Source organism: Sarcophilus harrisii, chromosome 2 (assembly GCF_902635505.1).
Source record: "Sarcophilus harrisii chromosome 2, mSarHar1.11, whole genome shotgun sequence".
In the NCBI taxonomy this organism is placed as follows: domain Eukaryota; kingdom Metazoa; phylum Chordata; class Mammalia; order Dasyuromorphia; family Dasyuridae; genus Sarcophilus; species Sarcophilus harrisii.
Genome location: NC_045427.1, coordinates 284,995,603 through 285,020,574, shown reverse-complemented (window position 1 = coordinate 285,020,574; position 24,972 = coordinate 284,995,603). Strand labels below are relative to the sequence as shown.

The 24,972-nt window shown below is 33.5% G+C and overlaps 1 protein-coding gene across 7 annotated transcripts in view; it reads right to left on the bottom strand.

Moving 5' to 3' along the window:
- Nucleotides 1–24,972, bottom strand: part of TTC7B (tetratricopeptide repeat domain 7B) — a 310,918-nt gene that overhangs the window by 193,252 nt on the left and 92,694 nt on the right. For all 7 annotated transcript variants that reach the window (XM_031952351.1, XM_031952352.1, XM_031952354.1 and 4 more), the window contains one exon: nucleotides 8,680–8,758. In XM_031952351.1, the coding sequence (XP_031808211.1) occupies nucleotides 8,680–8,758 (79 nt within the window). The remainder of the gene's footprint in view (nucleotides 1–8,679; nucleotides 8,759–24,972) is intronic.

Below are 24,972 nucleotides of genomic sequence, written 5' to 3'. Positions count from 1 at the left end.
AACATCAAAAACTACCATCCCATATTGTTTGTTCTCCCATTTTACTAAATCTTTATGAGAGAAATCTGTACATGAACTGAAGGCATCATCAAACAGGGAACAAGGGATATTTCGCAAGAAATATCCAATAATGGATCACATCATGAGGAAATACAGCAATGCCTTTTCTACAAGTCTCTTCTATTTCAACGGTCTTGATGAAAAGTAATATGCCCTTGGAAGACAGGAAACTAGGTGAGAGAAACCACAAAAGTAGAATCAATAGGACTTTGCCACAATGGTCAAAGATGATGTCATGGTTTAGAAGCTGCTAATCATAAGAAGGGTGACAAAAGCAGATATAGCTTTAGGGAAAAAATGATGGATTTTCTTTTGGTAATATTGATTTCTAACTACTAATGGGACAACCTTCACTAGGTAGAAAGGGTAGAATCACAGTTTTAAACCTAATGAGGTGTTAAAACCAGTAAGGACATTAGAAATAATCTATTTTATTTCCCTCATTTCACTGATTTAAAAAAATTGAGGCCCTCTGCTTTAGGAATATCAATTTAGCAACTATTTGGATAGAAAATTGATTATTTTTAAGGGAAACTAGAAACAAGACCAATTAGGAGGCTATCCCAAAGTTTCTCTCATAAAGGCCTCATTTCCATGATATATAAGTAACTGTTTCAAATTATAAGAAAAATAGCCATTTTCCAATTAATAAATGGTCAAAGCATAGGAATAGGCAGTTCTCAACAGAAGAAACAAAACTATAACTATTAAAAAATGTTCCAAATCATTCCTAAGTGAGAAATGAAAATTAGAGAAATTCTGAAATGCCATTTCATATACTTCATATCGGCAAAGATGACAAACAAGAAAAATGACAAGGCTATACTGTGGTGGGTCTGTGAATGAATATAACCATTCTGGAAAATAATTTGGAATTACACAAAAAAAGTTAATTAAAAGTGAATGTTTCCAGCAATACCACTTCTAAGCCTAAACCTTCAAAAGCTGAAACAGGGAAAAAAACACCTATATGTACAAAAATATTGATAGTACTTCTTCCTGAGATGACAAAAAAGAAAGAAAACTAAAGGGATGCTCATCATTTGAAGAATGGCTAAACAAGTTGTGGGATATGAATATGAAGAATATCTTTGTAATATAAGAAAGGAAGAAAGATGAATTCAAAGAGGAAAAGATTGACATGCATTAATGGTTAGTGAATCCAGAACTAGAAGAACAAATTACACTGTATCACCAATATCAAAAATTAACAACTGTGAGGACTTTTACAAACTTATAAGAGGGGAAAGGAAACAAGCATTTATTAAGTGCCTATTACATACCAGTCACCATTACTAAGTGCTTTACAAATATTATCTCTTTGATTGTCCAAAAAAACTCTATCTGTACTATTCACATAGGTACTACAGGAGATAATATAATGATCTCCATTTTATGAGAGGAAACTGAAGCAGACAGAAGTTAAGTGACTTGCCCATAATCATACATCTAATAAGTTTTTAATGCCAAATTTGAACATGGGATTTCTAGACTCCAAGCCACTCTATCCACTGTGATACCTAGCTGCATTGGCAAACACTTTATATAAGAACAACAATATAAAAAAAAAATTTCAAAATTTTAAGAATCACACAATACAATGATAATCCAAGATCCCAGAGAGTCAATGATGAAAAATATTATCCACCTCCTGGTATTTGTATACAGTTCATGAGAGTGTGCTTTGTTTAACCATACAAAGAATTTGTTTTTCTTTTCTTTTTTTCCCATTAGGTATAGTTAAGAGAGAGAATAGATATCTGTTCTTTAAAAACAGGTGGGAGGAATACTACAGATATGAAATATTGCATGCACTCTATCATTAGTTTTGCTTAACTATTTTACTTGTTACAACAGACAACATTGAGTTGGGGTAATTCATAAATGCTTGCAATGTACAATAAACACATCAATAAAACAAAGAAAAGAAAACTGAGGCCCAAAGGTCACGTTTGTCCCAAGGTCACAGCATCACTAAATATTAGAACTAAAAATTTGAACCCAAGCCCTATGATTTAAAAACCTTGTTCTTTCTACTACCTCATGCTGCAGTGTCCAGCAGACAGCTGGACATGAGGACTGGTGCTCTAGTAAGAAACACTGGCTGGATACCCAGATGTAAAAGTCATCACAAGCAATAACTGAAGCCATGTGAGCAGATATTTTAAGGATAGGAAATATTAAAAAAAAAAAAAAGACATGGAGTATAACTCTACGGGGCACTCACATACAAGCCAATGGATGAGAATCAGTGAGAGCCTGAGAATAAAAGTCCAGGGGGCAGAAAGTAAATTGGGAGAGAGCAGTATCATTCAAGACAAGGAAAAAGATAAGACAACACAGAGACAAACACCAGCATCAAATGCTACAGAAAGCTCAGAGCTTGGGAATTAAGAAAAAGGCCAAGCACTTAGGGAAGATGTCAATAAATGTTGTTTTAATTAATATACAAACATGAGTATTTCTTCCATCTCAAGGAACTTAAAAGTTATTCCATCGTTAAAGTATATTGTTGACTCATTCAGAATCCTTCAATTTTCTTTGCAATTACAGTAACTACTACAGTGCCAGGCCCAGGATATTTATGGACTGACTAACACAACATTTCAGCATCTGACATGGCAATATTCTGCATAGTAGGCATGAAGAGATCATGTTGTGTGGTGAAAAAAGCTACAGATTTGGAACTAGAGGGCAGAGGTTCAAGTTCTATCTGTCACTCACTTTACATTTCTGATCTTCCATTTACTCACGTAAAATAGAGATAATACTCTTAAGATTTCACAGGAGTTATGTTTTGTTTTGTGTTTTTAAAAAAGGTCTTTGTAAATTATAACAGTTTTTTTTTTTAATGGGAGCTACTGTTGTTTCCAATTCTTTGTTGGAGACTCCTTTCACAATTCCAGATCAGAATTCTTCCAAGGATTTGATTGCTCAGATTCTTCCATAATTTTTCTTTTTATCTCCCACAGGATATCCACCCAATGGTCACACAATGTTTGAATGGAAAAAGACTTTAGAAACCATCCAGTCCAAGGCTTTCACTACTTTACAAATGAAAGTCCCCAAGAGAAAAGTAATGTGTTTAGCCTGAAGAAGAGAAGACTAATAGAAAACTCAGGGATAATAGGAGAGAGCTACTTTCAAGAATCTAAAAGGTTAGAGGGGAAACGATTATTATATAGGACAAGTTATATAAACTTGTTCTCCTAGGCTCCAGAGGGTGAAACAAGGAAAATGATGTTGCAGGAAGGCAGATTTAGACTCAACGTAAAAGGGGAAAAAAATCTTAATAATTAAAAATATCCAAAAGTGGAATAAGCTTCCTGGAAAAACAGTTCTCAAGAAAAGAGTGGATGACTGTTTACTGAAATGCTGTAGAAGTGTTTCTCTGTCATTAAAGTTTAAATGAAATTGCTAAACCACTTTCCAAGAGTGAGAATCTGGGATTCTATGACAGAAAATAAGTTGACAAATCCCTAACTCTGCTTCCTATGGTTCTTTTGATACTTGCAGGCATCATTACTCTTACAGGCATTCTCAACAAAAGCTTTGTAAATTTAATTCAGTTTAATTTACCATCACATTTGTTTTATGAAATGAGAGGGGAAATTTTTATTTTTATCACTAAAACACTGAGCAATAGAGCCACATGGCCAGTCAACCCAAGACTCTTAAACAAAGGAACAAAGACTAACTTCTAATTTTTGTCCTTGTTTTGGGAGCATCTACATTGATAGAATCAACCCTCGTTCACAATTCAAATCTCACTCATCAAACTAATTCTGCAAAATATTTCATCTTCTTAATATGTGCAGGTCACAGCAAAACTACTAAACTGAATGAGTATTTTTAATTATCCTTTTATGAACACCTTTTGTTTTTCCATCACCTTTATTTCCAAATATATCTCTCCCACATAAACCCCTGAAATGAATATTTTTTAAAAGTATTTGCTCATTTACCAAATATTAAGTCACCACTACTATATGTCTAAGGCACTAAGATAAAATACTCCCTAAAAGCCTGAATTTCATTTCTCTCTAGTCCATATAAGAGACTGATTTTCTATGCAAATGAGTTTTCCAATAATAAAAATATTCCAAAAGAAAATTACCTTTAGGTTTCCATCAATTTAAAATCTTTTAAAACACCACATGGAAACTTAAATGCAACCAAATCACCGGCTTAGTGCTTTCTGATAACTACATGATAATGACAAAGTTTCTTCTATCATTTCTAAGTAATTCCCAATGGCTTTTAAGTATATACAAAATTTTAAAAATTCATACTTGCTAGCCCCTTTAGAGGTTTTTGCAAAGAAAAGAAATGAATGCAATTTTGAGAAACTAAATAGTTCACACACTGTTTTCTTTAAACCTTCATTACAACTCCATTCTGATCCCATTTCACTCATGTAAACTAATGACTTCCTCTGGAAGCTGAGGCCAACAGAAGATAACCTCCTCTCACTAGCCAAAGAATACATGCTACAGAAAAAAACAAAAACAAACAAACAAAAAAAACACTCCATCACATACTGTACCCAATGAGTACAAGGAGATTTCAAAGTTCTTAGAAGTTCCATCTGAAGTGTTTTCCTCATCTCCCACCACACAAACTATCTCCCCTCCCCTCTTCACCCCTTTGCCCAGCATCAGGGAGCTTACTAGTCCTCATGCTTGCTTTGATGAAGATAAGCTCTAGATGCTGGGCTGCTGCCACATCTTTTCAGATCTGGGCCATCTTTAAGTTGTAGTTTGTGATAAAGGGAAAATCAGAATAAGAGTCAGAAGGCCAGGATTTGAGTCTCAGTTCTACCGCATGTGACCTGCTAACTTTTTCTCTTTGGGCCTCAGTTCCCTTATCCATTATCTAATATCCATTATCTAATAAATAAAAGGTAGGTCAGAATCAGTCTTTGTTTCCCCAAATACTAATCTACAGACCCATAAACCAGCCTAAGGAAAATTTTTCATTAGTTCACAAAAACTTTCCTTCTCAATTCTACTTCTAAGATCCTTTCCTCTCTAACATTCAATGACTCTAAGGTTCACCACAAATAAGTCACAACAACAATGTAAAAACTAAGTCCCATATATCACAAGTTCCATGGTTTTAAAGTGCTCTAAAAGTGTTTAATCTGCATAAACCACATAATCATCATCTCACTAGATTCTAACAATCATATAAGGTAGTACAATCTACATTTCACAAATGAGAAAACTTGAGTTTATATGGTTAAATGACTGCCCTTAAGCCTGTGACAACTCAGAATTCAGAGCACTTTCTATTATCTCACACTTTTATACCACCTGGGGCAATAAAAGAACTGGGCCTGGAATCGGGAAGACTCACTTTCCAGAGTTCAAATTTGACCTCAACCATTTCCTAGTTGTATGACCCTGGCAAGTCACTTAACTTGGCTTTAGTTTTCTAACCTGTAAAACAAGAGCTGAAGAGAGAAATGGCAAACCACTCCAGTATCTTTGCTAAGAAAACTCCAAATGGGGCCATGAAGAGTCAGATATGACTGGAAAATGACTGAACAACGTATGTAACTTAGAAAAGGCTTTTAAAAGGTAGGAAGGTCAGACCTAAATTAATATGTGAAAAAAAAAAGCAATTTTTTTTTTCTTAAAGGAGTTTTTGCTCTGGCATCCTATTACTCTACAAAGAATCAATTTTCAATTATTAGTTAATTCATCTTAAAAACTGTATAAAAACATCTTAAAAACTGTATACTTCTGCCACATTTAATGTTCAAAAATGGCCTAAAATCTACCTAACAGTCCAAGGACCCACCCAATGTCTTATGTCAGTAAAAACACTGCCAAACACAAGACCAAAGGTATGAACAGTTTAATCAAGGTCAATTATAGTAAATGAATAATAAGATAGCACAGAGATCTATTCATATCTGAAGTAGAATTTGGATTTCTTTTTTTTTTTTTTAAATAGCCTTTTATTTACAGGTTATATGTATGGGTAACTTTACAGCATTGAAATTGCCAGACCTCTTGTTCCAATTTTTCCCTTCCTTCCCCCCACCCCCTCCCCCAGATGGCAGGATGACCAATAGATGTTAAATATATTAAAATATAAATTAGATACACAATAAGTATACATGACCAAACTGTTATTTTGCTGTACAAAAAGAATCGGACTCTGAAATATTGTACAATTAACCTGTGAAGGAAATCGAAAATGCAGGTGGGCAAAAATATAGGGATTGGGAATAGAATTTGGATTCTAACAAACAATGATTAAAAGTTAGTTAACATTAACTAATTCATATGTGACACTGGCCTGATTTTTTTTTTTAAAGTCTTGAATAAATGTGGCTTTTCTGTGTTGGTCTTACAAAAGTTTCTCTTCTTAACTAAAATAATCAATACTATTGGGTTCCCATTATTGGATTATGTCTAAACTGAACTATTTCCTAACAAACTCTCAACAGGCAAATGAAACTGAGAAGAAAACAGAAGTACAAGTCCTTTAGACTGCAGCAGGAAACATCTGCCAGTAATCAAGTTTGAAATTAATAGCCAGCAAATAGTCTTGGTAAGACTCAGTGTTCATCCTTCAAGTAGAAAAAGAAGAATTCATTTACTCTAATGAATTAATAATAATTGGGTCATGATTATGTTCCATATTTAATCAATTCTGAAAATCTGGGTTTTGTTTATGCTTTTTAAAAATTCATACAAATATTTGTCATTTTAATAGTGAATAGAAATATTAAAGACCTCACACACTGATCAACTGAGAAATTTTATGGAATGTCAGGGGAAATAAATTTAAGAGAAAAAGAATGCATGGTAATAATGTTTACCCACATATGCACTACTCTTTATGTGTTCTAAAAGAGCTTCTTAACAAATATATTATTGTCATGAAGCAAATATTTCCCAAGTAGAATGACAGTTCAATGCAACAAACATTCATTAAATGGCTGCTATGTGCAAGCCACACTGCATTGTATGTTAAGAGGAATACAAAGAGGAATAAGATATGGTCCCTGCCCTCACAGAGGTTATAACAAAGTAATTTATATGCACTGCCGCATTTGATCTTCACAAAACTCTTGTGAAGTAGATAGCAGAAATGTGGTTGTACTGATTTCTCTACTGCTGCTAATAACAGTGAAAGGTGCTGATGCTGCTTCACATCTATACAGTGATTTCAGATTAAGAAAGTGTTTTCTGAGACCCAGAACAGTAAAGTGATTTTAAAATGGAAATGGAAAAAGCAGTGACTTTAAATCAAATCTGCTGACTCCAAATATGGTACGCAAATGTAATATAAAGCAGGGTGCAAAAGTGAAAGAGAAGTTACAAAGTAAAATGAGCCTTCACCAGAGAGGACATTTAGGCTCATCCACGCCACTCCCCAGACCTTCAGCCAGGGCCGCATCAAGCACCAAAGGTTGTCTGACCCGTTCCTAAGACTAAGCAACAAAATTCTGCTAGCTCCCTCCAAAACCCACTTCATGCTGAAAACTTCTGAGGGATACTTCCTCACCTAACACTCTTGTGTTGCAGTTAAAGGATTCATGATAGTCTGTGAAGAAGGTAGAAGATGTCCTAGATGATAAGAGGAAAAACCAGATATTTCAATCTACTCATATTGGTTTAAGTCTATTATGAGCTATCAACACTGGAACAATCTTTAAGAAGAAGCTACCATAGACCAGGAGCTGCTGGGAAGATAAAGCTAGGGAATTCTCATTCATGTTTTTTACACTAAAGAGGAAACTAAGGGCTCAAAAAGTAAGAGAGAATAAATGAATGGATAGATCAGCTATAATGCCAATCAACATCTTATTTTAAGTGACTATGTTCATGTTTCTATACCACTAATTATAAAAACAAATCAGTAAAACTTCATGGTGATCTTCCAGAGCCAACAGGCTGATGCTAAATTTGATTGCTCCCATTTGGTTACATATATATGCAAATATATATATATATACAAAGATATACACTTTCAGTTCAATAGTCTGTGAAAACTACATACACACATTTATATAAAATTATGGCCTAAGTATGTATGAATACTCCTATGTATGCTTTCTCTCTTTTTCTACACACATACACACACACATATTTTTGGACTGTTACATACTATGTGAATATACATACATATGCTGAACTATAAATATATACATGCATAATATACATATACGTACATGTTTGTATACATACATACATATGCAGAGTTTCTGCAGACTCTTGAACTATAAATTCCATAAGGATAAAAGCAAGTGTTTTGTCTAAACTGAATATCTCTTCTGGGGCCTATTCTCATGAAACAAGCACTAAATGCTTATTATCTCAGAGGTGTTCTGAACATAATAGGTATTTACTATTTGCTTGATAAATTCAAATACATTAGAACTCCTTTAAATATACTGATACCTCAGGACAGAACAAATATTAACCTTATAAGCAAATTCACTTATATTAGGCGTTTACAGAGTCTACTTGCCTATATGCTTATATAGATAGATAGATAAGCGTATTCATGATACATGCAAATCTATGTCATAACAAATTGTATGATACAAATTTTATATCTAACTCTTATTTATTTTCAACAGTCATTAAGTCAACTTACCATTCGCAGGTTTTGTGTGGTTCTGGTTTCAACAGCTCTTAGAATCTCTCTAAATCTACCGACTCCTCTTGTCAAGTTCCTGTATGCACACAGAATTTCATAGAGTTTCCATCTGGTGTACATTATTATTAAACAATTGTAGATTCACATTTAAATACAACTGCTTAATTAAAAGCTGTTAACCAAAGCCTAAGCAGGCAGTTTTCCTGTGTGAACTCTTAATTTTAATTAAAATATTCCCACTAAAAATAATGTTCTAGGGTTAGCAGTCTCATGTTTTGAAACTTCACTGCAGACATATACCAAAGAAAATCTGCAGGATTAAATCAAAATCTGAAAAGCAGTGCTAAATGAGGCAGGCATACAAGATTCCCCAGGATATCTCCACACTTACCTTTTCATGGTATAATATTTTTCCTGTAATTCTACTAGAAGTTACTTCCACTTGCCTTACTCTTTAAACATTACTAAGTGACAATATGAGCCAAAAAGAATACAAGATTATAAAGTATGTGGGCAGAAGATTCAATAGTAGATATATGGCAGCATAAAAAAAGTCTGAGATATATGAAAAATCAGGGCTCTAAGGAAATACTCCCCCACTTCATCAAGAGCATTGCCCTATAAAGCAAACATCTTAGCAAAGGGCAACAGCAAAAGATTTTACACTAAATCAAATCTAAACTCTTCTGTCTGGCTTAAAACCCTTTACAATCTTGTTCTTTGCTACCATTCCAAACTTCTTATAGATCCCTCCATTATACACTCTATGCTCAAACACTAGCCTTATGGAACACAAAATTCTCCAACTACCATACATTTCCATACATTCATACCATCCTCAGTGGCTAGAATACGCTCCTTCTCAACACCACATCCTATAATTCTTATTAAAAAGTCTCAGTCTTTTTTTAGTTTATCTTCTCATTTTGCTCTTACACACACACACACACACACACACACACACACACACACACACAGTCTAATCCCTCAGAAAGTAAACTCCTTGAGATCAGGCTTTATTTTCCTTTTGTCTTCGTAAAACTAAGTGAATAAGAAATGCTTGTTGACTAACTACTTGGATCAAAGGTCTTTTCCAGATCTAGTACAACAAGCAGGGGACACAAGGATTGAAATCAGAACAAATCCCATTTCGAATGAAATGCATTATGTAAACAACTTCAAGTGACTCTTTTTGCTAAATGACAAAATTGCTACTTTTCTCCCAGCATCGAATCATTTACACAATCTACTACTATAAGAACTGGCTTGTTCTCCTTTTCCTAAATCTCTAAGAGCTATTTCAACTGACATCAATTTCAAGGCCTTTTCTTCGCACTGAATAGAGCCATATTATATGTTGTAATCTGATGATATGTATAACCTGCTCATGAGGTCAGAACTCTTCAATTTGTCACAAAGTAGAGCAAACAGTGTAAATCTTATTAGCTAAATCTCTGCTATCCATAATGGATGCCTAAGTATTTTGACTATTGTCCACATAACCTGAAATCAAATGAAGATATTAAATGAACTCAAGTTATTAACATACTGTGGAATATAATATTTATGTATTAACATACATAATACATCTCAGACATATCTTTTTCAAAGGACGTTCAAAATAACAAACTTTAAAAACAACCACTGATCATTATAGATACAAAAACATTTTCATTCACCTCATCCACATGATACTGGATCAACACCTTCAAAATAATAGAAAAATATAGACCCAAAGTAGATCTAAATGAAATCTGAGAAAGAAAGGGAAAAAAAAGCTACCAGGAAATCTGTCAGTGAATCTCTGGGACATTCTTTTTACACTGCTATTCACTTCTAATTTCTTTTTCATTTGGTTTTCATGATGGCATATGTAGGAAATCAAGCATATTTGGTACAAGATAAAGTTGGAGAATTAAGCAAACAATGGTCAAAAGAAAATAACCACAATAAGAGGTAAGTTTAAAATGTTTATTAAGAGAGGGTGATGACAAGTCAATAGAATGAATTCAAGCAATATCTTCAGCAGAAACAAAAGGACTTAAGAGTAAAGGGTGGAATTGGAAAGGTTTTAGTTCAAATTTAAGACCCCAAAGTTTACTATATAACTTATTGTACTCTAAGGTACCTGAGAGTTAGCTACAAACTTGGAATAAGGAGTTGATATAATATTCTCTAAGATAACATTATCCTAATGCATCAAATACTTAAGTATAAAACGTCAAATTAAAAAGCAGTCTTAACTCTAATCTAATTCTGTTCTTCTATTTTACAAATGAAGAAAAACCAAGACCCAGAGGAAACTAGCCAGAATAAAGGAGATCACAGTATCCGTGCATTTTGGCCTAGTCAGACCTCCTCTGGAATATGATGACAATCATTAATGTTCTACTATAGAAAGATATTAACAAACTGAAGTGTGACCAAAAGAGAATAACAAAAACATGAGATGATTTGAAATTGAAGGAAATGAGAATGTTGATCTGGATAAGATATAGTTAGATGGGAGGCAGATTTGTACAGTGGAGAGAACACTAGAGTAGAAATCAGAAGAGGTAGATTCAAATTCCCACTCAGCTGTTTAGTACCTATGTGATCTTGGGCAAATTATGCCCTCTCTCTTGTGCCTCAGTTTTCTTTATTTGTAAAAATCCCTTCAAACTCTAATTCTATGATTACTATCTTCAAACAAGTGAAAAGTATATATGGGAAAGAGAATGGATTTGTGATTTCTCCAGGAAAGGAGACCAAAGACAAATCAATGTCTAGAAGTTAAAGAGTGGCAAATTCCAACTCAATGCTAGAAAAGCATCTTAGCAATCACTGGAATGAGTTAACTCAGACAATGAACTTTCCATTAGAAGAGGTCTTCAGTCAGAAGCCAGAGGGATATTATAGAGGAGACTGATGCTTTAGTAAGGGTGGAATTGATGCCCAGTTGGTTCCTTCCAATTTCTGAAAATCCATGATACTCTCTAATGTCAAAGAGACCTGTACATTTATTTTTATCACTAATACTAGCTAGCCTAGGTGCAAAAATGTTGTTCATTTTTGCGTATGTAATGATAAGAACCTTTTCAAAGAATAACCATCACACAGCAAGAGAAACACAGAATTTTAGAAAGTAGAGGAAACTTAGAGATTATCTGACCTAACTTGTGATATGAATATGTTAAATTCCCCATACCAGTGAAATCTCAGACAAAAATTTATATAATACTGCCTTTTCAAATTAAGCTAGACAAAATGCTTCAGGGTAATTTTAAAAGATAAAGATAATATAAAAGTAGTGTTTGAATAATTATTATAGAGTCTTTAGTTCCTCGAGAGATGGGCAAAATGAAGAGCAAAGAAGTAATTTATTTACCAATGCCATCAAGTTATTGATGGTCTAGAACCCAAGTTTCTTAATAAATACTGCTCATTTTACTATATTATGATGCCTCCATGGTGCAAAACCTTACTTATACTTAACACTTGAAAATACAATGCTAGCAAAGCTAATAAAATAATTTCTAGGACCACCATCACTGATAAGCTTTTTCTGAACTCTAGTTCAATCTTGGCTGGGGGAGTAGGAGTGTGAGAAGGAGGGGTAAGAATGGACGAGGTAACACATATAAAGAAATAGGATTTCTGCTTATTTTTTAAAAAATAAATAAATAAATAAAAGAACAAAGCTTTCTTGCTTTCAGGCAGACTATCAATGGAGAAATCAAACTCCCCTTTCATTCACAGGGATAGTTTCTCCCATGCAGGACTGAGGCCCTCTGGTGGAAAAACACTGAGAATGTCCTATTATAAAACAACAAATTGGATAACTAAGGGGATAAAACCAGAAGTTTAAATTCATAGAAGTTTAAGGGTAGAAAAAGACACTAGACCTCATATGATCTAGCCCTCAACTTACAAATTGGGAAATGAGGCACAAGGAATGATTTATCCAAGGATAGACACCTATTTAGTAGCAAAGGCTTGACTAAAACTCAAATGTACTGAATCCCAATCTGCCGCTCTTTCCACTATACCTAGGTAAAGAGCTGAGTGTTTTTCCCCCCAGATAAACAAGTTTTCTTTTAAAAATTTTTAAATTACCTTCTGGTCGAGATAGCAACAAAGATTAAAATAACTTTTTAAAGCCATATGAAATCAAGTAAGCAAATAATACAAGAAAATTTATCTGGCACATTTCCATAAATGGATATAGTACTAGTGCTTTTTAATACTATTTAAAATTAATTTTGGTTTTATGACTCATCCAATAAGGTAAGAACTAGCAAACTAGTTGACCTTGACTTTAGGGTCAAGGGTTAAATCTGGCCTGCTGTCTTTTTGTTTTATGGAATGGTTTTAAAATTTTATATACAATAAAACTTTATCTTAAAATGTGAAATTTATGCTTATCTGAACCATACCAAAAACACTGGCATTAAGCCAGATTTGGCTTGCCCCTGCACGAAGGATATACACAAAATTACAATAAGATTAACCCATACATAAAGATTTAAAAATGATATTAAATCACAAAATTATTTCTAAAATGATTTTTTAGGACTTCTTCGCAAGACAGCTGAATGAGAGGCTGCATATAAACCCAACTTGCCCCTATGATCTTGAAATATGCCAAATAATTAAGAGTAACTAAAAGAAGGGAAATCAAAATAAACCCAGGGAAATCAAAATGAATAACAAAACTTTCTTTTATAATTTTAGAAATACTATATAGTAAAGAGAATATCAGGAGAACAATTTGTAAAAAAGAAAATTCTTCAATAATTATAACTAAAACCTCAGAAAAGGATTCATAGAGAGTGTAAGAATGGTTGGAAGATCTAATAAAAGAATAAAAAGAGACAAGAAATGAATTAGACTTCTCAAAACAAAATTCAAAACAAGAATTAGTGGTATAAAATGTAATACAGAAAACTTTTAAAAAATAGATTCCCCTGAAAAAAATAACAGGAAACAGAATTCAAAAATTCAATAATTTTTATTGAATTATTATTATTATTAATAGCCAAGACAAAAGATAACAACATGAAACTGTGTGAGGGATTATTTTTTTAACGACCTAGGACATGAGACTCAAGAGAAATAAATTAAAGATGATGAAAACAAAGAAAATAAAAGAAAAGATGATGAAACAAAAAGGTTGAATAACATATTTCAGGAACTCAAACAAGAAATCATATTGAAACCAAAGGATTAAGCACAACTAGAAAATCCGTAGAATAATATCAGAGAAAATATCCACATCTAATTCACCAGGAAATATGATTGCTAAACTCCAGAATGCCCAAATCAAAGAGTAACTATTTCTAGAGCCAGGAAGAAACAAATCATATGTCACAGAATATAGTAAGAATTAAGAATTATTCAGTACAATTTACCATCAACAAGAGAAAAAAAAAGAATTGGAATATAACATACCCAAAAAAGAGAAAACTGTCTTGAATCCAAAAATGGTTTAACTCATAAAATTGTACATAATCCCATAAGAAGAAAATAAATTTTTATCAGAATTAGTAACATCTAAGCTCTCCTGAAGAAAACAGTGGTAAACTGTCTTTTAAATGAAAACCAAGTGATACAAATTTTAGAAAGCTAAGTAAATCTGAAAAGCTCAAAAATGCTTACATACAGAAAAGGCATGACAGAACTACTAATACTTGGGAATTCCATCTTATCTAAGATGCTAGACTTACAGATTCAGAAGCAAAACCTTAGAGTCATGGTTCTCAAAGTGTGATCCAGAAAACTGCTGGGGGAATCCTTGATAGCCTTTAAGTAGAGGGTTCCTTATAGCCCAAACTATTTTTATAATAATACTATGGCTTGAATTTCTATTATGATAAATGTTGATAGATATAATTCACATAAACAAAAGTTCTCTGAGAAGTCCTCAATAATTTTTAAGAATATGAAGGGGTTTTGAGATCCAAAAGGGCAATGAGAGTTTGATCAGAAGGAAGATAAAAGAGAAAGTCCAAGGAAAACACATTATACTTGATTACAAAAGAAAAACAACAACCCAAAGCCTAGTGATTTTGCCTGAGCTGAAAGTGGAAAAGGAAGAGACTAAGTAAATCAACAAGCACTTTAGTATTTACTTTGTGCAGGCTAGCCTCAGAGCGGGAAAGAACTGAGCTCAATTTCAGCTTCTAACATACAGTGACTGTGTGACCCAAGGTAAGTCACTTAACCTCTGCTCATCCATTACAACTCTCTTAAGATATACATCAATGGCTTTCATCAATCGAGAGTGTTTCCTTACCTAGAAGTTATGAACCACAACTCCAGTCCCTTTCCCTATCCTCAAGTGCCAGGCACTGTACTAGACAGTAGGATCAGACTAAGATTAGATTATTGCAAGCAACAAAAACAGTATAACACTAATCCTGGTTTTTTGTTTGTTTATTTGTTTTTAAGAAGAAAAAATATAACTGGATTTGAAAGAGGGAAAAAACAACAACCCTCTTTATCATTAATATGAATAATATAAAACTTGTCCAGAAAACTGAGAACAGCAGAATGATGTAAAACTCAACAAATGTGCTAGAGAAAAGAAAAATACTTAAAACAAAGAATCATAGTTAAAATGAAAGGATTGAAATAAGAGTTTATCATGCTTCAGTTGGCAAGATCATTATCTCAGACAAGGAAAAAAAAACAGTCAAGGGAATGAAAATGACAAAGTTTATATTTAAAGGAACCATAGATAAAAAGAACCAATACATATGCACTAAATGTCATAGCACCTAAGTAAAAGAAAATAACCACAGAAAGATTTAATTAATAAGAAAATAATTATAGGCAATTTAAAAGTATATATTACATATTTATACAAATATAATCTAAAAGCACAAGGAAGAAATAAAGGATCTGAAGTGTTAAAAAAAAAAAAAAAAAAGACAGGACTGAAGGTTCACAGTACTTTGAGAATTTTTTTTTTCCAGCAATCCAAAGCACTTATAAAAACTTGATCACTTGATAGGGCACATAAAAGAATTCACAAGTTGAGAAAGGAGGAAATGTTAAATGTTTCCTTTTCAAACAATAATGCCACAAAAATTCTATACCATAAAGAAAACATGAATAAAAAGTAAAAATTTAAATAGTATATCAATAATGTTAACCTAAATAATGAATAGAGGGGGGGCAGCTAGAAGGTGCAGTGGATAGAGCCCTGAAGTCAGGAGGACCTGAGTTCAAATCTGATCTTAGACACTTAACACTTCTAGCTGGGTGACCCCTAGGCAAGTCACCTAAGTGACTTCAATTACTTCACCCCCCCCCAAAAAAAAGAAAGCAAAGCAATAATGAATAGGTCAAACATATCATTCAAACAATAAAGACATAGATAAATGTATAGACATACATACACAGCCACCCAGATAATGATGGCAGAGATACATGTCAAAATTTATGAGAAGAATGTATTTTTTTAAAAACTGAAAGCAGCAGAGAGAAACAATGAAAAGGAGAGGAAAAGAGAAAGAGGGAGGAGGGCAGTGGTAGAAAGGAAAGGGGAACAAATAGGAGAGAGGAAAGAAAGGAGGGAGAATATGACAAAGACAGAAAGAGAGAGAGAGAGAGAATGAAATGAACATACAGCAAAAAAAATTAAAAATTATTAACATATATGGGATTACCTGCCATCTAAGAGGTGGGGGAGGAGGGGAAAAGTTGAAATAGAAGTTTTTGCAAGGGTCAATGTTGAAAAATTACCCATGCATATGTTTTATATATAAAAAGCTATAATAAAAAAATCTATTAAAAAAATTAGAAATTAGCAAACTAAAAATGAAAGGAAGAAATTCACAAGGAATGAAAAAAAAATCAGAAACTACTATATGGAATTAAATGTCAACAAACATTAAAATAAACAAAATGAATAAATACTTGCATAAATATATAATACTCAACACTATCAAAATCAGAAAAAGATCATTTAAATAGGCCACTCTTAGAAGACATAGTAATATACTCCAAAAAAAAAAAATTCAGGTTTAATATGAATTCATACTTGGGATGCAAAGAATATTAATAAGAAAATTATAAAGATGATCAATCATGGTAGAAGCAAAAATAATAAAAATCAAATTAAATCAAAAGCATGGACCAGTAATTTCATCAGTTTGGGAACATTTGGTGTGGATGCTACTGTCTCTTTTGCATAAGAGTAAGTCATCTATAAATTATAGTATTAAAAAATATTCATTACTTATCCAAAATCATACAGCCGTCATATAGCTAGTATTTGTCAAATGCAGAACTTGAACCTTGCTCTTTCTGACTTCAAAGGTGTTGTATGATCCACTATACCATGAGGTCCAATTATAGAGATAAGCACAATAAAAATATAACATTTATTTACATGAATTTTTTTGCAAATTATATCGTGACATATTAGAGAATCCCAGAAAATCATCCAAAAATCTACTCAAAACAATTCACAACTTTAGAAAAGTTGCATGATATGAAATAAACTGACACAAATCATCGGCATTTCTATATTTACTGACAAAGCCCATCAGCAAGAGATAGAAAGAGCAATTCCATTTAAAATAACTATGGACAAAATAAAATATTTGGGAGTCCACCTGCCAAGACAAACCCAAGAACTATATAAACACAATTACAAAACACTTCTCACACAAATAGAAGCAGATCTAAACTGAAAAATATCAATTGCTCATGGGTAGACTGAGTTAATATAATAAAAATGACAATTTTGCCTAAATTGGTCTAGATGTTCAGTGCAAAAAATTTATTTTTTAGAACTGGAAAAAAATAATAACAAAATTTATCTGTAAGAACAAAAGGTCAATAATATCAAGGTAATTCATGAAAAAATAGATATAAAGGATAATGGCTTAGCAATATCAAACCTAAAACTAAATTATAAAGCAGCAATCATCAAAACCATTTGGTACTGGCTAAGAAATAGAATAGTAGATCAGTGGAATAGATTAGTTACACATGACACAATAATCAAGGCCTACAGTAATATAGTATTTGATAAACCGCCAAACTCCAGCTTCTGGAATAAGAACTCACTATTTGACAAAAATTGCTCCAAAACTCAGCATAGATCTACATCTCACAACCCCATATCAACATAAGGTCAACATGGGTACATGATTTGAGTATTAAAGATGATCCCATAAACAAATTAGTAGAGCAAGGGATAATTTACCCTATCAGAACTTTGGAGAAGGGAAGAATTTATGACCAAAGAACTAGAGAACATTACAAAAGACAAAATGGACTACTCTGATTACATTAAATTAAAAAGGTTTTGCATAAACTAAACTAACAGAAACAAGATTAAAAGCAAAGTACAAAGCTGGGGAAAAAATCTTTACAGCCAGTGCTTCTGACAAAGGTCTCATTTCTAAATTATAGAAATGTGTCAAATTTATAAGAATACAAGTCATTCCTCAATTGATAAATGGTCAAAGGACAGGAACAGACAATTTTCAGATAAATTAAAGCCATCTATAGTCATATGAAAAAATGCTCTAAATCATTATTGATTAGAGAAATGCAAATTAAAACAACTCTGACATACTACCTCACAGCTCTCAGACTGACTAAGATTACAGGAAAAGATAATGACAAATGTTGGCAGGGATGTGGGAAAAGTGGGACACTAATGTTTTATTGGTGGAATTGTGAAACAGCTAACCATTATGGAGAGCAATCTGGAACTATGCCAAAAGGACCATCAAACTGTGCATACCTTTTGATCCAGCAAGTAATGGCACTGCTATCCCAAGGAAATCACAATGGAGGAAAAAGGACCCACATGTGCAAAATGTTTGTAGCAACTCTTTTTGTGATAGCAAAAAATTGGAAAAGGAGTGGATGCCCATCAACTGGAGAATGGCTGAACAAGCTGTGGTATATGAAAGTAATGGAACATAATTGTTCTATAAAAAATGATGAACAAACTGATTATAGAAAGACCTAGAAAGGTTTACATGAACTGATGCTGAACAAAACAAGCAGAACCAGGAATACATTGTACACAATAACAGCAACAATGTGCAATGATCAAAAATAAAAAAACTTGTTTCTTCTAAGTGGTTCAGCAATTCACAGCAATCCCAACAGACTAATGCCATCCGCATTCAGAAAAAGAACTAAGGAACCTGAATGTAAATCAACACATGTTATGTTCTCTTTTTTTTTTTGTTCTGTTTTTTTTTAATCTCTCCCATGATTTTTCCCTTTTGCTCTGATTTTTCTCTCCCAATATGATTCATAAAGCAATGTCTTAAAAGAAATAACCCCCCCAAAAAAATAAGCACATACACACACACACACACACACACACACCCCATAGCAGTAGGAATAAGCATCTTTCTTTTATATGATCAAAATATCTAAACTAAGAACTGGCATTCTTTGTTGCTGCTTGTCCTTCACACCATGACCTGCAGGCGAGCAGGATGTCAATGCCAGAGGGCTGGGCTCCCGGAGGCATCTGAGTCTAGGGGCAGTTATAAATCAGGACTGCTGGAGATGGCAGTTGACATTATTGGTAACAGAAACAAAGCAGAAGTTTTCCAGTAAGACAGGTGAAGCAGGAGTGCTCACTGTCTTCCATTCTCCAACACAGTTCTAGAAATGAAAGCTATAGCAAGAAGAAGGGGGTGGGGGGGGTGGGGGGGGAGAAGAGAGAACTAAAGGGGAAATCAAAGGAAAGGAGAAGCTAGTTTTACCAGTCACTATTTTATTGATTGACAGAATCTGCAGATTCAGGACTTTTTAAAAATCTTAGCTGAAAGAGCTGTACATAGATAAACATCTATGGTCCCTTCTAGTCTTGAATACAGGTTATTCTACATATGTTGTTTTTAAAAACAAAACAATAATGACTTACACAGAGAAGTGTAAAGAAATAACAACAACAACAAAAATGAAGTCAATTAAATCTTCCATAAAAACAACAAAACAAGATACAATATAAAAACATTCAACTTTTTTCTGAACTTCTCCCCTCTTCCTTTATAACTCCATTCCTTTACACTTTATACTTCCTTTTATTCCTTCCCTCTATGCATCTCAAATCAGGCTTTTTTAAAACTTTCCTTTGCATAAAATAAAGTGCACACACTAAAGGTCTACAGCTTGTGATATTAAGAGGCTAACTCTTCAGTGAAAGCTAAGTCCCAATGTTGCAAAGATCTGAAACAAAAGGATGAAAAGACTCATAGAATAGTCCCTGATCTAAAGGAACTTATATTGCAGTTTATACCAGGGCCAAGATGGTACAAAAAGAGGCAAGTATTTTGCCTTAACTTATCTACAACAATGTATATAATGAGCCCAAATGAATTCTGATCAGAAAAGTCAAGGAAAAAAAATGAATCATATTTAGAGTCCAGGCAACTTAGGAAGACAGATTGAGAGGTGTATGAACATTGAGGTGGGGACCAGATAGGAGTGCAAGTGTAACATGCATGGATCGTAGTGAAGGTCAACTATTAGCACAGTTGTAGAGGGAGAAAGCAGCCCATGGACTATGAGGGAAATGAACACATAGGCAAAAAGGGAGGCAAGGAAATCCTAAGTCAACCACTATGCCGTTCTAAGTCACAGTTCCAAAGCAAAGCAAAGCTCAAGAGGTAGGAAGTCTGTAGAAAGAGCAAGCAACAAATTCAAGAAACTTGCCAAGATGCATATAGGAAGTATAAGAACACAATCAATACAAAACACAATTTTCACACAAAGAAAGATAAATAACTGGAGAAATATTAATTGCTCATAAGTAGGCCAAGCCAATAGAATAAAAATGACAATACTCCCTAAATTTGTTTATTCAGTGCTATATCATTCAAATTACCAAATAATTACTTATATATAACTGGGGGAAAATAATTCATCTACAGAAACACAAGGTCAAAAATATAAAGAGAATCAATGAAAAAAATAAAAAGGAAGAAGACCTAGCAGTACCAGATTTCAAACTATATTGCAAAGTGGTAATCATCAAAATAACTTAATATTGGACGAGAAAAAAAGAGTAATTGATCAATAGAATAACAAATTAGGTATGCATTAATAATAAATTAGGTATAAATTAGAAGCAAAAGAGGACATTAACCTAGTGTTTGTGAAACCTAAAGATCTTAAGGATTGTGGCAAAAACTCATTATTTAACAAAACTGGAAAGTAGTCTGGCATTAACTTGGCATAAATCCAACATTTCACACTGTATTTGAACATAAGCTCAAATTAGGTACATGATTTAGACACAAATGATATCATGAACAAATTAGGAAGAAATTAGAAACATGGAAGAAATTGCCTGTTAAATCCAAGGTCAGGTAAAAGTTCATGACCAAATAAGAAACAGGTTCATAATATATAAAATAGAATTTTGATTACATTAAATTTAAAGATTTTGCACAAACAAAACCAATGTAGTCAAAATCAGAAGAAAAGCAGGAAATTGGTGAGGGGTGGTGGAATTTTCAGTCAAAGAATCAATTTCTTTGATAAAAGTCTCATTTTTCAAATATATAGAGAGAACTGAGGCTAATTTATAAAAAGAGGCCCTCACTGATTGAAAAATGGCCAAAGGAGATAAAGAGGCAATTTTCAGAGAAAGAAATCAAAGCTATCAATAATCAAATAAAATATTCTGTAAATAATAGTTCAATTCTGAGGTATCACCATATGCCCATCAGCTGAACTCAGATGATAGAAAAGGAAAATAACAAATGCTGGAGGGAATGTGGGAAAATAGGCACACCATTACATTGGTAGAGCTGAGAACTAGTCTAGCCATCCTGGAGAACAATTTGGAACTGTACACAAAAGACTATAAAACTGTAGTTTTATACAGTGACTAACACAGGAATACAACTGGTGGGTCTGAATATACAATTCCCCTACTCCCCCAAAAATTAAAAATTGAAAGGAAAAAGATTCATATGTAGATTCATTTAGAGTAGCTCTTTTTATGAAGATGAAGAATTGGAATCTTAGGGAATTCTCATCAATTGGAGAATGGCTCAACAAGCTATGTTATGTAAATGAGATAGTTTACTATTGTTTTCTACAAAATAATGAAGGGGATGATTTCAGAAAACCTGAAGATTCAAAGTGAAATGAGCAGAATCAGGAAAACAATTTTACATAGTAACAGCAATATTGTTAAGAGAATCCTGATCACTCATGAAGAAAAAAATTATTCACCTCCATAGAGAATGGAGAGGTAGACTCTAAGTGAATATTTAAAGCATATATTTTTCTTTATTTTATTTTCAGAAAATGGCTAATGTGAAAATGTTTTGCTTGACTTCCTATGTATAATGGGGTATCATATTTTCTTGTCTTCTCAATGGTAAAGAAGGAGAAAAGGGAAAGAGAGTATTTAATGTTGAAAATTAAAAGGAAATTTTAAAAAAAGAAAAAAAATGCTTCCTCCAGAAAAATATTGATGGATCCAGAGAACAAAATAATGATGTTGTTTTTCTCTTCTTTTCTTTTTTTTGCTTCCCCACATGCACAGTTTGATTGATACCAAAAAAATTTTCCCCATGACTTCATATTTGTAATGGGTTTTATATTTCCTGCCTTTTCATCAGTGGAGGAGTGCTGAGGGAAGGCAGAGGATTCTGAACTGAAAATAAAATAAAATAGAATAAACTGGAGATCAAGGAGTTTAAAGATCAAAAATTTTAAACTCAAAGAATGGAAAAAACTGTCCAAAAATCAAAAACCTATCATTTCACCCATCCTTAAACATCTTAATCCAATTATATTTTACATCATTTCCTTTAGTAACAATCTCAAAGATCCTTTTCGACTCTGAAATTCCATTTTCATGAACCAATTACTCCAGTACTTCTAAATGCAAAAAAGAAACAAACAATACAAAGCAACACCAAAGCTCTGAGAGAAAAGACAGAAAAGTTGGCCTTGAAAGCCATTACATAAATAATAATAATAATAATTGTATTCCTAACATGGAGTAATTCTAAATTAAAGAAAAACTACCACAGCATATTTCTAAAATCTTTAAACATCTCCAAACAGTTGACAAAATTTTATGCTACACTCAACATTTAGGATGTCTTAACACTTAACAACTTCAATCCTTAATGGAAACAAAGAGCCAAGAATTCTCAAGACTTTAGAGGGTTTCAAATAGATTTGATATTGTCATTTAATCACTTATAACACAACCTATCCAAGAGAGTGCAATGATATCAGAATTCATTACTGTAAACTGTCCTCAGCATAAATGTTCTTGCCAGGAAACAAATAGCACAGAACTCTGGCAAGAAATCACAACTTGGGACTTAATATACCAGAAATTCAGCATGGATTCTTCAAACTCTCTGAATATGTATCCCCATTCAATATACACACATTATCTTTCCACTATCATGTGCATGCAGATGCCTCCTTAAATCTACATTTCTAGATTTCATCTCTTTCCTGAACTATAATAGGATCACAGATACTGCACCTCCAACTGAACATCCAACTATCTGTTACATCTGAATGTCCCTAGAATTAATCAATAAGCATTAATTAAAGGCAGAAATAATGGTTCCTCTCTTCAAGAAGTTACCATTCTAATGGGGGAACAAGACAAAAATAAGATGTGCATAAAGTAAATGGAAGGCACAAGCAACATGAAGGACACATCAAAGCCTCTGGCAGAAAGTGACATTTGAGCTAATTCTTGAAGGAAGGCAGGAAAACAAGGAAGTTAAGGTAAGGAAGGTGAGGGAGGAAAACATTCTAAACATGGGGGATAGCCAGTAAAAAAGTAAAGAGTTGGGTCTTGTGGGATGAACAGTGCATGTTTTGTATAAGTGGGAAGAAATAGTAATACTAGAAATGAAAGATGAGGACAAGTTGTGAAGGACTTTTAAAATGTTGCAAAGAGAATTCTTTATTTGTTTCAGGGGGTATTATGGAGCCAATGGAGTTTCTGGGGACTGGGGGAAACCTGCCGGGGCAATTACATGAGTCAAATTTGCCCTTCAGGAAAACTATTTTGGCAAGTGAATAGAAGGCAGATTAGAGCAAGAAAAGACTTGAAACAGCTGGAGATCAATTAGAAGACTATCACATTAGTCCAGGTGAGAGTTAATAAATGTGGCAGCTATGTGAGTGGAGAGAAGCAGACATTGATATATAGATGAGAACAAGTGAGGATTCAAGGATAATATTAATGTTGCAAGCCTCAGGTGGATGGAAGGATAGTAGTACTTTCCACAATAACAGAAAAGTTGAGAAGAAAGGAGGATTTGTGGACAATGATGTTTTGCTGCACATACAAATTAAGAATAGGCTTATTTGACAGACACTTTATATAAACATGCAGACAGGTGAACCATGGCTGCAGTAAAGAGATGCTGTTTAAGTAAGATCTTTGTGAAAATTATGCTACAGAATCAGCAGTTGGGTGCAATTTTAATAAAAGTTTTAAAATTAAAAAAACTGGTGGGATTCCATATGCAGCACTACTGAACCTGGATCCCCCTCAGGATGACATGTGGAATCGCAAGTATCATCACTTGCCTGCCCTACCACATCAGGCATCTCAAAAGCAATGTGTCCAAAACAGAACACATGATCCTTCTCACTCTTCATCTCAACTTGTCTATTTCTTTCAAAGGCACTACAATCCTTCATTACACATGTTCTAAGTTCATCATCCTCAACTTTCACTGCTCTCAACTCCTATAACCAGGCCCCACATCTTCTCCAGTCTGCCTTCATCGCTCTCACACAGACACCCCCATAGTTTAGGTTCGTGGACTACTGAAGCAGTCTCCTAAACCATCTCTGAGATGCCAGTCCGTCTCTGATACTCACAAAGCATAGGTCTGACCTTGTAACTTCAAATTCTTCCACTCAAAAAGCTTCAGTAAATTCCCACTTGTCTCTAGAACAAAATATAGCCCCCCCCAAAAAAAAACAAACTTCTGTTTTGCAATTAAAAGCCTTAACAATCTGGTTCCAAACAATCTTTAAAACATATTATTGCCCTTCATGAAAGAACATCCTTGAGGACAAGTGCTACTTCATTTTTTGTATTTTCAGGACCTACCAATGAATCTAGTACATATTATGTACTTAATAAAATGTTTCTTGATTTATTGATTCACTCTGCAATCCAGCCAAAATGGCCTACATCTACTAAGTCTCACACAACATGATCCATTCACTTTCTCTGCCTTTTCACAGGCTACCTCTCATTCCTCGAAGGCAATTCCATCTCAACTGGGTTTTTCAGAATTTCAGGCTTCCTTC